Here is a 17458-nt window from a genome sequence, read left to right as displayed (position 1 = left end):
TGAGATTTTAAAAGGAGATGCTGCCTATTCTTCCTACTGGAAACCTGGTTAAAAGAAATTAAGGCCTCTCTTAAAGGTAGCTAAGATTAGAGGGCTTGGTTTCCGTTTTCTGTGTTTCTGTGGGCTAAACGCCCAGGTCGGTCAGCGAGTTTGTGTGGAATGACGAATTCCTCTCCCCTGAATTCTAAAATGATAACTTTGCTTGGTGCTGCAGCTGCGAACGTCTGGCGCCAAGCGACCCAATTCTGGTCGGGGCTTTGCTGGATGAAGACGTGGGGGTGAGTGGGTAAGGGGGAAGAGTCGTGCCTCGGTGAAAAGTCGGGAGAGCGGCGAGAAGGGAAGTAACGGCGGCTCCTCCTGGTCTCGGCCCCTTTAAGTGCTTCACTGACTCAGCTAAGCTTCCCCCTCAGGTCGCGTTTTTTATGAATGAAAAACGTCCTTACATTCATTACATAAACAAGCCTGTGCTGATTGGCCAATGGCCCCCGGTGCATAAATTATGTAAAACAGACCCCTGAAGGGGTGGAGAGAGATGCACCGCTGGCCAATGGGGGCCGGAGTTGATGGGGCGGCTTGGTTGGATTTGCCCGCAGACAGGGTAAACAAGAGGTGATGGACAGCCGCGGGAACGGCCTGTGGCCAATGGGAACAAGGCTGGCCTAGGGCCGCGGGCCAATGGCGGCGGGCGGAGCAGAAGCTGCGGGGGGCCGGGCCAGCGCTCCAGCCTGGTTGGCAGCTGCGGCGCAGAGTCCAGCCGCTGGTGCGCGGAGCGGTTCACCGTCTTCGGAGCGGTTCGGCCCAGCCTTCTGCCCAGGCGCCCAGGCCCGGTGCGCGCGTGCGTGAGCGCGCCTGCGCCGCCGGGGCCGCTGCAAGGGGAGGAGAGCGGCAGCCTCAGGTGAGGAGGTTTTGCGGGGGCAGGGGGGACATCGGAAGGGGCGTCCGGCCACTGGTCCGACAGGCCCAGCCGGCCAGAGTTCACGGGCTGATTCAGAATCTTCAAAGTCGGGGTGCAGTACCTGGGGTGACCCCCCCCGAGTTGACCGCCCCCTCCCCCCGCGGCCCGGTCCGGTTTGGTTCCTGGGAGGCGTCGGGCGGGTGCGGCTAACGGTTCCGGAGCGCGGGGAGAGCGGCTTTCCACCCGTCGTGGGGGAGGCGCGCCGGAGCGTGACTGCGGGGGCTCCCGAGTGGATGGGGGATCGCGGAGTTGCAAGGCTTTCACGGTCTCTGGAGATTCGAGAGCCCCGAGGGGACTTGGAGGCTCGCGAGAAGAGACGCTTGGCGGAGCTCCGCAGTTGGGAGGAGGGGGCGGGAAGCAGTTCGAGGGGAATGTCTGAGAGGCGCTGCCCCCCAGAGCACCGGGAGGGGGTAAATGACACAGGCAAGTGCAGCCTGCGGGGGCGGGGGTCGACCAGGAACTTACTCAGGCCTTGCAAGTTTCAGGTGGTGGAAAGGGGACATCCAGTCGCTCTGCTCCCACCCAGCAGGATGAGGGCGTCGGGCTGTGCGGCGACTCGAGAAAAATCGGGGCGCACCGGAACAGCGGCCTGGGGATGGTGGGGGTAACACGGGTGTGGAGGGGACAGCACCGAAAGATGCTGGAGCCTCGCAGCGGATTAGGGTTCCGGCCGCATTTTCAGAGGGTGGAGAAAACTCGGGGGGGAACCGAACTCCTGGTCGAGGAGGGGGTGCCAGGGAGAGATGCTGGGGGTGGGGGGATTGGAAGCGGTTGGTAGCGCCGGGCGCCGCACCTCGTTTTTATGAATGTGGGTGACTTTATGAATGAAGCGGGTTTCTTTCGTTGGCTCGCTGCTCCCTGCGGCTTTTTTTTTCTTCCCTTTTTGTGAATGAAGCATTGAGCTTTCTTCCTAAAACGCTGGGGTGAGGGGCCTGCGTCGGAGGCTGGGCGTGCGTTGGAAATGGGGGCGGGGGCGCAGCTGAAGGAGTTTTCATGAATGGGGAAGGCTGGGAATTGGGTGGAAGTGTGTCTTGTTTTGTGAATGGGGCCCAGCGCTAGAGATCCAGTTACAGCCTCTACCTGATGTGGCGGCCGCGGCTCGCTCTCCCATTCATAAAACCGGGCCCGCTGCGCGCCACAGGGGAGGGGCCTGGATCGCGCTGCTGCGCTGTGCTAAAGTTTTCCTGGGGGCGCCCGGGGCGCGGGTGGGGGGGGCGCAAAGGAAGTGGTTTAAACTCCTGGATGAACTCGAGCTTTTCATTCAAGCTTTTAAAAAAATTATACTTGGAATACAATTTTTCTAATCCTGGAATGCCTCTTTTCGGTTCGTTTATGGCAGTTTATTTCTTTAATTTTTTAGAATTTTTTTTGCTCTTCCGGGTGAAGTATTTCATCAGGAGACTGAAAAATATCTCCCCCTCCCGTCTCCTACTGGTTGTCCCCTTCCTCCTAACACGTTCACAAAATGTCTAAGGCCACGATTTAATCTGACAGATTTTCCTAAGCGACAGAGCACTCTCTTTCATGCCCCTCAACTCGCTGCTGAGGTTTCTCAGATTTTGTATACGGTTTGGTGGCATTTGAGAGAGGCATTATTCTGAACGTTTCTTGTGGTGTTTGGACGGGGCACGCAGGCAGGCTGGCGCGAGTGTTTTTCTAGGAAGTTATGAACTGTGTGCTATTTTGCTCCTCTTTTTCCTTTGACTTTGAAAATATCTGATTCCTTGGGCCAAAGTGCTGAGGAGGATCCTGGCTGTGAAGGGTTTCCTTGTATCCTGCTCACTTATGAAAAATTTGATATGCTACACACAGTGTGAAAAATTGGATGGAATTGCTCACGGGGGAAAAGTTTCCTGTTTAAAATTGTGTATATGTTAAACAAAAGAAGTTGACCTTTAAGCATTTTGAATTGCTTAGAGCTGGAGTGAGTGAAATTAATGTTTTTCCACCTTTTGTTGACTTAACGGTGTTTTTATTTGGAGAATAAAAGTGTTTAGGAAGATGCTACCTCCCTAAAATTGTTACTTTATTCCACTCACGTTAGGAGAAGTTTTCTCCCTTCTAACCCCACCCTTTTTCCCCAGACTCAACACTTACCAGTCCTGAAATGAGTTTCATTTGGGGGTGGGGGTTATGTCTAGAAAAAAATGACTCCGCTATAAGAAACAGCCTAAGTTTTAAAAGACCTTTGGTAGAGATGCATTGTACCACATGCAATGGAATTAGTTTTTTTAATCCATTACTTTTCATAGACATTTTATTCTTTTAGAAGTTGGAGATGTCACAAATATCTCTGTAAGTAACCAGGGAGATATTTGTGACATTACAGATGCTACATCTGTTTAGACCTCTTTTAAATAAAGAGTTGTGTGTGAAGATAAGTATACCTCTGATCGATTTATTCCAGGAACTATATATAGTGTTTTAACAGTGACCTACAAAATGCTTTTAGAAACACCATGTATGTCAGATCTTTAATTGCCAATAATTTGGAATACTTAAACCCAGTTTCTCTGCTTCCTGACACTGTACTGTCAAAAATTAAATTATATCTTTTTTAAAAACCCTACTACAAATGCCCTGGAGTATATGAGAGAATCTTGAAATCACCCTTTTATTTTATTTTATTTTATTTATTTATTTTGGTAGAGGACAGACAGTAGCAAATCTGTAATTTTAATGATTTACCAAAGAAAGAAAAAATGATAACTGGGTAAATGGATTTGGCACGGAGTACATCGTGTACCTCTGATACCATTAATCAAGCCCGGCGTTGGTCTGTAAAGCTTGCACCTTGAGTAGGTTTTAAGTACTTTACAAAAGGATAATAATTTTGTACAAGCCCTAAAAAAAAAAAGGCAGTCTAAAAATTGTTTCATTTCTTTTTCCCCCCCCTCTTAGTTAAAATCTCCCAAATTCATATTACAGGAGGATCCCTTTTCCCCCAGAAATTACTCAATGCTGAAACCTCTCAAAGTGGTATTAAAGACGCTGAAAGCACCATGGATGGGTTTTATGATCAGCAAGTCCCTTTTATGGTCCCAGGGGTAAGTTTATGTGGCTTTTGGTTTGTTTTGTCCTCCCTCTCCAATATGAGTCTTCCCCCTGTTGGTTTAGTGAGTCGACCCCCTTTGGACCTCTTTACTACACTTGAGCCTTCACTTTCTGTTGGCCTCTTTCAGAAATCTCGATCTGAGGAATGTAGAGGGCGGCCTGTGATTGACAGAAAGAGGAAGTTTTTGGACACAGATCTGGCTCACGATTCTGAAGGTAGTAAAGCTTTCCCTGCCTATGTTGTGGCTTCCCTGCTCCCAGTGACAGTAGCGTGTAGATTCTTCCCTGTCTTCTCCCTAGCAAAAGAAATATCCTCATTCTGGGGTCTTCTGTTTTCAATTTCAGAGCTGTTTCAGGATCTCAGTCAACTTCAAGAGGCTTGGTTAGCTGAAGGCAAGTTTCATGGATGTCCTATTTTCCATATAAAACATTTTACTGTGCTTTTTAATAAAACTTAAAGGTCTAAAATAAAAATCTATTTTCCAGCACAAGTTCCTGATGATGAACAGTTTGTCCCAGATTTTCAGTCTGATAACTGTAAGTACCTTTCTGGTGATGGCACATTTGTTCTGAAATTGTTTGGTCTTGGATCATCCATGTCTAGAATATGCTTTTTTTCAGCTATGACCAGATTTAGACAGTAGTATGCATTTAGTTTCTTCTAATAATTCAGAATTAATCCTGAAAACTTTTATTTCTTAATAAAATTATTTCTAAAGTATTTCTACTGTATTGCAGGTAAGACTTACTGAACATAATTTTATCCTAAATTTCTTTTTACCTTAAAAATATTGTAAAGCTGACTGGGCGCAGTGGCTCACGCCTATAATCCCAGGACTTTGGGAGGCTGAGGCGGGCAGATCACTTGAGGTCAGGCATTCAAGACCAGCCTGGCCAACATGGTGAAACCCCGTCTCTACTAAAAATACAAAAATTAGCCAGGCGTGGTGGTGGGTGCCTGTAATCCAAGCTACTCAGGAGGCTGAGGCAGGAGAATCACTTAAATCCAGAAGGCAGAGGTTGCAGTGAGCTGAGATTGCGTTACTGCACTCCAGCCTGGACAACAGAGCAAGGCTCCCTCTCAAAAAAAAAAAAAAAATTGCAAAGCTTTAAGCTCAAAATTATAAATTAACTGACATAATATATTTGGTGTTCGGCCAAGCATCTATTAATCACACATTGTTTTATGGCTTTTTTGGGGTTTGTTTTATAAATTAAGTCCTTGATGTGAATCATGAACCTGATATTTCTCTTTTTCTTAAAGGTGCAGAAAATAGTTAATGGAAAACTCCAGTTAACTTTGGCTTCATCCAACATGTTGTCAATTTTGTCTCTACTCCTAAGCTGACAAGGAGTGGTCACAGAGTGGCCTGATTTACTCTTACTTTTCATGTAGTTGCTGTGGATTTTCAGAGAAGAGAAACTTTTTCTTAAAATGGCCACTAAGTGCTCATTACTACAGAGAAAATGCAGTGGGAAGCTCAAAAGATGGCTTTCAACACTGGCAGGGGCATGGTTACTTTGCACTGATCTTTTGGGGCTGTCCTCAACAGGTTTGGGAGCTTTTATGGTCTAGGCGGAGTTATCAAGGACAAAGCTGGCTGATGAAATTTGAGCAGCACAGGGCTGCTCTAGAGAGCATTAGTCACTGGCGAATGAGCAGGTTTAAGAGAGGCCTGGAGAAAATGCTGCCTCTCTTGAGAGTTGCATCATAGAGAAATTCATGTCTCTTAGTCATAGTTTATAATAGCAAGCACCTGAGCCATGCAAGGACTCAATTTCTCATTTTGGACCAACAGATTCTTCCCAGCTTTGTTTTATCTCTGGGTAGGTGGGTGTATGTGTGTAAAAATGCCACTGGAGAGAGAGTATCTTAGGTCTCTCTCTAAGTAAAAAGTTGGGTATTCCAAATCTTTTAAATGTAAGAGCAGAGGTAGCAGCTAAACATTCCTTAATGATAGGCCTCATGTCCAAGGCACAATGCCATGAAACTGTAAAAGGGAATAAACTGTAACACACACATGCATGGTTACCTTAGCTTTGTCACAGCTTGCTGTGGATGTGTTCTATGGGAGAGTAAATGCGTGTTAATTATTGCCCTTTGATTGCTTTCAAGTGATTGGGAAGCTTGCCATTGAAAGACTAAATAAAGATAACCCAAATTTGTGTGTGTGTGTGTGTGTGTGTGTGTGTGTGTGTGTGTGTGTTTGCAAGATGAAAGACAGGGTTTGTAATCCAACTTTGTTCTGTGTTGACAGTTTGGCCCAGCCTTTCCAGTTCTTGCTCAGAGCAGCATAAACTGCAGTCTGTTTGGGAGGTGGCTTTCTTGGCAGAGGTTCTTTGAAATGCTTTTATGACACTTTTGTTTGTTTCTCTGTAACCCAAAAGAGTTAAAAGGGAGATGAGATGGCTGCATTCAAATTGATTGCATGTGCTGAAGCAAGGGTATGTTCTTTGTCAGCAAGCAGGATTTATATTTGGAGAGATATTTATCTGTGGGAATAGGCTAAAGTGAAGAAATCAATAAATGTGTTTTGGCTCTTTAGAAATAATTTCTGCTCAGCAAGTAGAATGTGCTAAGTTCTTTAATTAAAATTCCATACCTCAAGTGGAGGTAATTTGTGAGATGTTTCTGCTTAGCAAGTATGATTTTTTTTTACTTTGCTTACTTTTTGTTTTAACTGCCTAAGGTTGAGCCTTTCTGTCTTTTAAGGATAAAAGAGATGGTTGACTAGCCTAGAAAAGGTCTTCTAATGATTCTTTCCCTCTGACTTTATTTCTTGAGGTAGAGCTTCAAGAAGAGATAGATTCAAATAGAATAACTTGCCTAAGAAGCAAGGCAAGAACACAAATGTGGGTGGTGCATCTTTGAGCCATTCATTCTTGCTTTTATGTTTGCCTGCAGTTCAGACTGACAGCCAGAAGCATGAGGAGGAGCTGGCAGAGCCCACAGCCGGCTGCATGCACTTACTTTTCCATGAGCACTTTCCACAGCCTCGAGTTCAGGACCAGCTTCACTCCAGTCATTTTCTGGAAGAGCCCGTGATGTTTTTCAGGGAAGGGAAAAAAACTTACGAGTTGGTTTGACTCACTTAACCAATGAATATAAGCCAAACTTAGATTTGCCAGGGGAAAGCAAACCTTTTTTTTTTTTTTTTTTTTTTTCCCTCGAGACAGAGTTTTGCTCTTGTCGCCCAGGCCAGAGTGCAGTGGCGCAATCTCGGCTCACTCACTGGGATGTCCGCCTCCCGGGTTAGAGCAATTCTCCTGCCTCAGCCTCCCAAGTAGCTGGGATTACAGGCACCTGCCACCACACCTGGCTAATTTTTATATTTTTAGTAGAGACGGGGCTTCACCATGTTTGCCAGGCTGGTCTTGAACTCCTGACCTCAGGTGATCCGCCCACCTTAGCCTCCCAGAGTGGTGGAATTACAGGCGTGAGCCACTGTGCCCGGCCTGTAACAAATATTCTTGCCAGTGGCCACTGGTAATACACTTTCGTATTAATAATGATTTGATAATTTTCCATTGTATATGTGTAAATTTATTGTATACATGAAAGAAAGAGAAATACTAAGAAATGTAGGTAATATTTTTATTTTGGAATGTCAGTTTTAAAGATTATGGCTTTTTTTTTCCTCTAAACACTAAAAGTTCAACTTCTAAAGAGATTATATTTTGTAAGTTTCTTAGAATTGGGTTTCCTGCCCATAGGGATGCATCTTTAAGTCTGATTTGAGTGAATGAAACCATTGCTTTTATATCTAACAGAAATGCCCAGCTTACTTCTAGCTGTACAGATCTCACCTCTACCTCACACATATAGATATCAGTAAAGCATGGAGATTCTGAAAGGTCAAATTCAAGGGAATAGAAATCTATAGGTCACAGAGATTCTACCAGTGGGCCTCATTGTCCCTTGGTCCTAAGAAGTAACCCTGAAGATCTCAGATTGCTTGAGTTGGATGTCCCTTGTAGAGACAGGCTTGCCCAGCCCCCTCCTTTCACAGCTATTCCCAAATAGCTGGAGAGACTGACCAGTAGTGGGGGCAAATGGGAAGGTTTAGGTGAAGTAAGAGAGAGATTTATCAAATAATATTCTTAAAGAAGCTCTCACAAAGCTGCAGAGTCAGGGAGTAGTGGCATATTCAAGTGTATTCAGGGCTCTCCATTATTTCAGATACCTGGAGATGGCGTTCAGGAAAGCATCTGGGAGACCTCTGGCTGTCCAATTCAGCACTCACTTCTCTTCCTTCTATGATCCTGAGAAAGTTAATACCTTGATGCTTTGAGTTTTTCCATCTAGGATTTGGAAGAGACAGAGTAATTATAAAAGAAAAAAAATTATAAAAAACTGACATATTTAGGCTCACACCTGTAACCTCAGTGCTTTAGGAGGCCAAGTCGGGAGGATCACTTGAGCCTAGGAGTTCAAGGTTACAGTTGCAGCGAGTAGTGATCACACCACTGTACCCCAGCCTAGGTACCAGAGCAAGACCCTATCTCTAAAAAACAAAAAGAAAAAAAATGCCATGTTTCCTAGAAGACACCTTTCGTGTGTATACAGATAAAACTGTGTTCATATTTCCTATATATGAAGAAGTGTTTGTGCATGTGTATATATCTATGTAAGTGTGTATGTAGCTAAATGTGTACCTTAACACATAGAGCTACTAAACCAGGGAATCTGGGTCAGTGCATAGATGTATGTACATCTTTACTACACATTTTCATAGAACTAACTATGCCATGGATAAGATTGGAACTCAAGAGTGTTTCAAAGTTGGGGTAAGGTGATGTGTTCCATTCATTTTTCTGAACTGACCGTTTGGGTACTTAAAGAGTGTGTTACTAGATTTTAGCGTATATAAATAGCAGTTTTTTAAATATACCTTTTGGGTCTGATTTTTAATCTCACTCATTAATTTCAGTTATGCTGTTATAAATATATACCTGTTAGCATCTTGAATAACTAAGATATTTTATGCTGAGTAGACAGCATGATAAAAATCTTATTTCAAAATCATGGCCTCCATACCAAATACAGCCTAGACAATTGTTTTCAGATCCAAATGACCCCATTTTCCCCTTGAAGTGTTCTTTTTAGATCTGTGTTTCAAAAAGAATGGAACAACTGGAGGAAGTACAAGTAATTTCCTAAGGACCAGCTAATTAACTGATAAAATCGACTTTTCATAAATACATTGCAATAGACGGCTGGGGAAATAGGATTAACTGTTATGACAGCCTTTGAGCCTAAAACACATTGATCTCAATCCTGTTTCACGATGAGATTATTCAGCTGGATTTCTTTATTAATGTGTGAGGTTAGTACAGTAAAGGCAGTGCCTTTCCTTTGGAGAGGGTACATCATTTTGGTCTTTGGTCCTAGGTGTGGTGTAGCAAAACCACGTTTTCTTGGTTGGGCCACCTCTATTCGAAAGGATCACCCTAAGGTCTTTTTGTTTGGCAAGGTAAGAAAGAAAACAGTGGGCACTTTAAAAATAAGAGGTTTGAGGGAAAACAAGGCCATTGGTTTATACTTTTCAGGAGTCAGTAGTTCTGAAGGTAGAAAAGAATGCTGACGAAAGCGTGAGGAAAACATGGAGGAGAGATTCTTTGACTCCAGGTTTTACAGTGTTACTTTCAAAGTGTTTGTTAGTTAGCCCAGTACCTTACTGCTGGGAGGGTGCTAAATGATTTGAAATCCTTCCTGTTTTGATAGCCTCAAAGATTCTTAGACTCAGTATTCTCAAGGACCCAAGACCTACAGTACGCATTTACTTAAAGGAGCCATCTGTTTTACAAAATCTGCTTTCGTGTACCTTTAATTCAGTTAGGCTTATTTAAAACTGAATTTTTCTCTTACCCTTCTGTGTCTCTGTGCTGTTAGTCGTCTAACAAAACCCAGTAGGCTTACCGGTCCTTTGTATTTGGTGAGAAAGATTTGGGACGGGGAGTTACATCTGTGTCAAGATCACTTGTGTAGGTGCCAGAAGTAACAAAATCCTGGCATCCATGAAGAAATTACCATTTATCCCCTCCTCTTTCAGCATTCTTCAGTTTTACAAGAGTAAGGCATGGGTAGCATAATGAAGCCGAAAATTTGTACTGTCTCCCATTTCTACCATCTAGTAGTATCATTGTTTTAATTTCAGCCCTAGAAAAAAATGTTTCTTGGTGGTGGGGTGGGGTGTGTGATTCTCTGCCGAGAAACTGTTCCCTCCACACATTTCTTGGGTTTTAGTGGTGGTAAAGTACATCCAGCCTCAGAGGCTGACAGCCCCCTCTCGGGCATACGGCTGCCCTTGAGGCAGCTTGGGCCCCATCTGTGCCCTGGCACACAGTGCTTCTCCACTTGGAATCCAAGGAGCTCAGAGGCTTGTCATGTTGCAGCTCCCAGCTCTTGGACAAGTGCCAGGCATGCTGATGCCATTACCGGATTAGGTTGCTTTTTTAAAAATTCATTTTGTGAACTCATCAAGCTCATTTAACAGAGGCTTTGGTCGTCAGTTTCTATCATTGTCCTATCCCTCTAGGCTTGGCTTAAAGGAGTGGCAATATACCAGGCCCCTAGTATGTGCCCGCACTAGTTAGAGTGTGTATGTATAAATTATAACCATAATGTAAGTACACCTTTGGGCCTGGCAGGCAAAAGACAGTGGGTTGGCAACTCAGATGTTAAAGGGAAAAGAATTCCCCGTAAGAGGACTCTGCATAGAAAATAAAGGGGGCTCCCTTGTTTAAAAAGAAAGAAGCATGTAGGGGAAAATTGAAGCAGAGAGTGCAAGACTCCAGGGAGCAGGATAAGATCTAGTTATTAAAAGGCCGGGAGTTTGAGGCTGATGTGAACAGCCGAGGCATGGAATGGGGATTCTGTGGTCAGGACTTCAGAGAAATGCTTCCAGTGGCACTGAGTTCGCTGGAGGGGACATGAGGGCAGGCAGTGAGAAGAAGTATACATAAGACATTTGAAAATAGCCAAATATGTGATGAAAAAAAGGAAACAACCATGAGCTAAAATCTATCTCCTGGATTTGCTTTCCATAAAGAAGAATGCTTTTCCTTGAAATAAAGTCTGGTTGTCAGACCGGCTCCATCCGCTTTCCCTCAGGGTGATTATTGAAGGTTTGGAAAAAATATCTAAGAAGCGAAACCAGTTTTTTTGCCTTGTACTTTGCAAAGTCTCAGCATAGATTTCACCCTCCAACCTTAGATCTCCACGTTCTTCCTTTTTGATGTCTCATGAGCATTCAGGAGGGTATTCCGAACTCTTCAGGCTGGATCCAAAGCCAAAAAAGGAACTGTGAAATTGTCTTAATAGGTAGCTTGGCCCCTCCTCTGCAGCCAGAAAATCTAGTAGTGTCTCCAGAGCCCTCCTCCCCTAGGGAGGAAGCCAGGTGGCTCCCGATGTAGCTACCAGCAGTGAATAGGAAGGAAAGTCTGGAGAGGCGGGCTTCCAGAGAGAGCTGTGCCCTGATGCGAACCAGCTCACCCTGGGGCAGGAGAAATACCACTGAAGTCTGTTTCTCTCAGCTGCTAGCTACAGCCAGATTCTGAACCGAGGGGCACATGATAGTTTTTCTTTTGCCTTTCCCCTTTTGCCAGAAGGCACTTTCTGACCTTACTTCTAGCGGACTTTTGCACACTCTTGCAGATTTCCACGAGGGTCTTGGCCATTTGAATCCTAGGAAGGGTGCACAGCAGGCAAGATCCCCTGCCGTGTCTGAATTTCTTACATAAACACAGCGTACAGAGCGAGCAAGCGTCCCTGCGGCGACAGCTGGGCGCTGAGCACTATTAGGTCTGCCCCAGCTAGCAGAGCTACAGATTCCCCCTCTTGCCTGAATGGAGCATTCCAAATTGGTTGTGAATGGAGGGCGGGGCTCACTTGCAGACTTTTTCAATGAATAACCAGACCCCATTGTGCAGCCCGTGGAAAAACAACCAACTCAAACAACACTGGGACTGTTAGAAATATGCTTGTGATTGGCAGCTTGGAGAGCCTCCAAAATTAGTTTCCTTTGGCTTCCCTGCTGCTCCCTGTTCTCCAAGCCTGGGCTTAATGGGGTTTGAGTTTTCTTTTAAGTGCTCACTTTAACCCTTAAACTGCCGGGCTGATGGCCTGGGATTCTGGGGAAGAGCTGCTGCTGACCCACAAAGCCAGTGAAGCCCACTCCCCTTTCTTTGTCTCTCATTTTAGACTGTAGCTGTCTAAAGGGAGTGATAATAGAGGAGAGGGTGGTTTAGCTTCCCCTGGAGAGGGAGGTGTTGAGACTTGATCTGAGGCTGTTACCCTTTTATCTCCTTCTCGTGAGGTTGTGGCTTTAGCTCCCCATTGAGGATTCTTGCCTGCTCTTCTCTGACCTCCCCTCTACTCCAGGCCTGAATAGCCCAGGTGTTTGCCTGCCACGATACAGACACTCCTTGCTTAGGCTTACAATTTTAACACGGGGGGAGACAAAGTTGTAGTTTCTCTACTCCTTTGCCTTCACTCCTGTTTAATTTTCCACTGTGGTCAGGTAAGTATTTTTTAAATGACCGTACTCAAACTCTGGTACTGAGCAATGGGGGAACCTCACTATGGCTGTAAACCCTTCCACTGGACACTAATCAAATGCATTGCCTCCCAAAATGAACATCCTTGGAAGTACCAGAAAAACCTAGCCTCTGAGCAACCCCCAAACCAAAGTAGCCTCATCATGCCAAAACTAGGCCAGGTTTTAAGGGTGCACGTGCCTCAAAATAGCATCCACCCTTGATTGATTGATTGATTGATTGGCCAAGGGGGCGTGGTGGGGGTGGTCTTGCTGTGTTGCCCAGGCTGGTCTGGAACTCCTGTGGTCTGGAACTCTTGGCCTCAAGCAGTCCTCCCACATAGCTGGCATTACAGGTTCGAGCCACCACACCTAGCTGCTTCCACACTTAAACATCCTCCAACATCTTACCCGGTAGCTCACCGGCAGCTCACAGACACACGTCCGGTGTCCGGTGTGCTCTGTGGGATAGCCCAGGGATGTATGATGAGCATAAAAAGGACAATCAGTTAAAAGGCAAAACAAAACTTAATAGTAGTGATCCAGAGCAACTTCCTCAGGATTTTAAAGAGCTCTTCTTAGTTCCTACTCTTCATCCTCACAACCTTAATAAGGCAGTTTGCACTTGTGTTTTGCCTCAAGGATTTTTTTTCCCTTGCTGTAAATTGGCCTTGCAAGCATGCCTTCCCTTCCCTATTAAAAAAAGAACAGGCCTGGGCAGATTGTCCTTTTGTGAGAGAGTTTGAAACCTCTCAGGAGGTAACCCTAGATATCAGCTGTGTAGGAGGTTGCTGATATCTGTGTTTCTCCGGAGGGGCTGAGAAGGACTTCGCTTACATAAACACTTTCAGCTGAGTGCCTGGAAATGCTTTGTAATGGCCTGCAAGAGCACTTAATGAGGGTCTTTTATACTTTTCCCATAGAAAAGGTAGACTAGAAGAGGGGGGATGTCTCTTTCACATGGTCACCCACAGTAAAGGTCGGATCCTGGAGCCTACCCCTAGTTTCCTCATCTGAATTTTAATAGAGAATAATTGAGGGGGGATAACTTTGCTGTGCTGAGGGATATCTTGACTCAGAAAATTTCTGCTTCTCCTCAACTCCCTCTTCATTTTTTTTCTTCCCCAGCAGCCATGAAATTTTGTTTCTTGCGGAAGAAGGTGGAAACAGCATAGGGTTTTGGGAGGTATTTAGTATTTTGACAACTAATAATCATAGTCCCTGCTTCCTCATTTTTATTTCTATTGAAACAGGAAACAAATCACGTTTCTTAGGCTCCAAGTGTCTGCAGAAGCAGAGGAGCCCTGTCACGTGTTTATGTCCCGCCTTGGCCACAGCGCCTGCTCTGCACACTGTGGACACCTGGCGCATACAGCCCGCACACCACCGCATTCCCTACCACATGCCCTTCCCATCCCAGCTGCCCCAGCCTCCAGCTGGTGGGGAAGTAACACTGTAAAGGGTCTCAAACCCAGAGTTCTGAGTCCTTGGGATGACCTTCTAGATAAATAGAACAAAAGCTAGTTAGGGCTATTTCTCATTTTCTGTTTCCTCTTTTAAACACATACACTAGCCAAGTGTTGCTAGGCTGCATTTAGACTTTGAGCAGCTAATGCTATGTTTCCCAGTAAGACTGCATGTGCTAGAGAGCAAGTCACAGTTTAGGCACCCTTGACGTACTTGCTGAGTTTCTGCTTTTAGGAGAAGTGGGGCTATAGATAGAAGGGAATGGTTCTGGGGGAAGAAACTCATTTCCCTAGGGTTTGGATTTTCTCCTGTCAGATTTTAAGGATGAATTTTCCATTTGAAATTAAAGATAAGATTTTCCACAGTGCTTAAATCCTATTTCAAGTACTGTTAACATTTCACTTTAGTGCCAGTGTAGATGAGAATTATGTAAGTTGGGAGTAAATTATAGAAGGGATGTTAAAGCTTAAGGTTTAGTTTTGCAATTTTTTTTCCTTTGAGGAAAAATGTCCTGTTTCCCCTTATCCTGATTGCGTGATCCACTGTGCGCAGCCCTTCATGATAAAATCCACTGTGGTTGATGTAAGGTCACAGTAGAGGAAGCCGCCCTGTCATCTCCAATGAGTTGGGAGAACAAGGGTTTCCTTAGACCTCTTTCTCAATCTTGAAAATAAAACCAATAGTTGTCTATCATATTTCTACAGGTTGAGTATTAAAATTCTTTGAACAGCTAAGCTGCCCAAGAAAGTAGTAAAACACTGGTTCAAATAATGCTCAGATCCTCCTTTGGTGTAATCCGGCCAGTCCCTCACGTTTGTATGCTGCTGGTCTCTTAAGCATGAAAGTAACCAACATGCCAGCTCTGTGGCTGTAGGTCTAAAAGAACCCAGCCTATGGTAGTCGAAAGGGGGCGGTGCATTAGAAGTCAGAAGAACCTCTTGTTTTTATCTTGAATCTCCCGGAGTCAGTTCTGTACTCACAAGCATGTTACTTGACTGTTAAATGCTTTGGTTTCTCCACATCCCACAAGTTCTGAGATGCGACACTCTTATGCAATTAGAAATATTCATCCTGTACAAAATATTTTTAATGGAAGAGCCCCCTATCTTCTAATACTTGAGCCCTACCTCAATCGAAGTTGGTCTAATTTCTTTTCTCGTCTCCTGACCTTTAATTTCTAACGCTGAAATTCAAGGCATCTAGGTTTCCAATTTTGGAGTTCTAAAGTAACAATCCTAAATTGTTAGGCTAAATGAGTCCTTCGAAGAAAGGGAACTGTACAAATCCAAGCTGTTTCAAGAAAAATGCTGAAGTGTAGAAAGAATATGAACTTAAAGGAAGTAAATCTGAAACTAGTTCATTTGGGTCAAAAAAAATCACTCTACTACCATTGGCATTCAGTTTTCTTCCTTATTTGATAACAGAGGTTTTCTGTTTGGAAATGACTGTCTGAAAGAGGCAATTTTGTCCCGAGAATAAGATGCAGTTATTCAGTGATAGATAATCGTTCTTACCCACAGGTCACCATCTATGAATCAGGACGTTGCTGATTTAGTACTTTACACCCAAGGATGGAAGGCTCTCCTCCCATCCATTACCACTTCTTTTGGGAGGAGGAGCAGTGACGAAGCATTAATACAAAGAGTTTCTTTCCTTGTATTTTAGCCAGAGTTAGAATAGAAATTTTTACAAATCACCCATGTCATTCACTGATAGAAGTGAAGAAAGGACAAGACCAGTATCCCAAAAGCCAGCCCTCCTAGTTGATGACCAAAGGCATGCCTTGCCAACTTCTCTACCCTTGCAAACTTGCTAGTGCCCCATAGGTCACCTTTGATGACTCTTTTACTCCAAAGGCCTGCAACAGGTCCATTGGCTTGAGCTCTTCCCTGGGCCTTCTCAGCCTTTGGAGAGTGGGAGCAGCTTTCAGCCTTATGCAGCAGAAAAGGTAGACAGTGTTCAGGACCACATTCGCTCTTCCTAGCCAAAGCTATTGCCCCACCCCATCTTTCCCCCTGTCTGTCCTTGAGGACCTGGGTGTCATCTTAGACTTGATCACATTTCTTCTCTCTGGAAGGAGTAAAGAGGTAGGGCAAGTCTTGAGCTCCCCCTGGAGTTTGGAGTGCCCCCCACACTTGGGCCGGTCAGCCTGAGTTGTACTGTCCAACCTGTGGGTTACAATTATATTTAGACAGTAACCTCCCAAGCTGACTTCCATGGGCAGAATTTAGTTTTTGTCTTCTAACCAATTGTATTTCAGTTGGGGATTTGATTGCCAGATACCCTGTGCTGGTTCTGCTCTCTAGCTGCTACCATTGCTGTAAGCGGCCCTGGGAAACGGGGGATGGGAGGGAGGCAATTGTTTGCTGAATGTTGCAATCATTGAGCCAGGATTAGCAGAAGCAAACCTTTAAACCACCTCCCCTTCCCCAGGTTATATGAAGCCACTAGGTAATATAAACCTTATAGTTCAAATAATGAGATTTTTAACGTGTGAGAATGCTCCCAACTAAAGCCCTTTTCTGTAAAGTGTAACCTCCTTGTCAAGTCATTCCCCCTTCCCACAAAGAAATTAAAATTCCTTTGTAAGTATAAAATCACCGTTCTCATCTTTCCCTGCTTTTACCCCTAGTCAGATGGGCTTTGTTCTGGGGTCTACTGCTACAACCTGGGGGTCCCCTAAGCTGGAATTGCTGATATGCTGGATTTCTCCATTGTTGAATCTATCCTGTATCTCATATAGCCCACATTCCAGGGAGCAGTAAGGGCATAAAATATCATAACACTGGTCTTATACAAACACTTGACTCTCCAGAACTCTGCAAGATCTTGTCTTCAAAGCACCAATTCTATATACAGCCAGCATTTCCCCCAGAGAAAGCAATGCTCTACAAGCCCAGTACATGATATGTGTCACAACCTAGACCCATGTTGCTGTCGTCAGCTCGAGTGCATAGCAGAGACTTAGGGTTATCTGAGGTAAACAAGCAATGGAGGAGAGACTTGCAGAGAATGGCCTCATGGTCTTAACTGCTTCTCGGTACCAGTTCTGTCACCTATTTTAAAACCCAGGTTTGAGGCTGGGTGCAGCGGCTCAAGCCTGTAATCCCAACACTTTGCGGGGCTGAGACTAGAGGATCACATGAGGCCAGGAGATTGAGACCAGCCTGGGCAACATAGTGATACCCTGTCTCTTTAAAAAAAAAAAAAAAAAATTGAGCTGGATGTGGTGGCAGGCGCCTGTGGTCCCACCTACTCAGGAGGCTGAGGCAAGAAGCTCGCTTGAGCCCAGTAGTTGAGACTACAGTGAGCTATGATTGCGCCATTGCTCTCTAGCCTGGGTCACAGAGCAAGACCCTATCTCTAAAAAAACAAACAAACAAAAAGAGGTAAAATGAAACCCAGGTGAGGAAAATTTTATCAATAACTCTTAATTCCTGTATTC

General features: G+C 44.7%; 1 protein-coding gene across 3 annotated transcripts in view; it reads left to right on the top strand.

Annotated features, from left to right (window-relative positions):
• The first annotated feature begins 735 nt into the window (after positions 1-735).
• Positions 736-17458, top strand: part of ETV5 (ETS variant transcription factor 5) — a 62601-nt gene continuing 45878 nt past the window's right edge. Inside the window, exons 1-5 of one of the 3 annotated variants that reach the window (XM_002814376.5) lie at positions 736-895; positions 3884-4002; positions 4138-4225; positions 4355-4402; positions 4496-4546. In XM_002814376.5, coding sequence (XP_002814422.1) covers positions 3958-4002; positions 4138-4225; positions 4355-4402; positions 4496-4546 — 232 coding nt within the window. In that variant the 5' untranslated portion in view covers positions 736-895; positions 3884-3957. Of the gene's footprint in view, positions 1008-1072; positions 1379-3883; positions 4003-4137; positions 4226-4354; positions 4403-4495; positions 4547-17458 lie in introns of those variants that run through there. The other 2 variants (XM_063722378.1, XM_002814375.6) reach the window with 2 other exon arrangements.

The sequence above is a fragment of the Pongo abelii genome, chromosome 2 (assembly GCF_028885655.2).
Source record: "Pongo abelii isolate AG06213 chromosome 2, NHGRI_mPonAbe1-v2.0_pri, whole genome shotgun sequence".
Classification (NCBI taxonomy): domain Eukaryota; kingdom Metazoa; phylum Chordata; class Mammalia; order Primates; family Hominidae; genus Pongo; species Pongo abelii.
The sequence above is the reverse complement of the archived record's forward strand: the minus strand, read 5'-3'. Positions and strand labels throughout refer to the sequence as shown.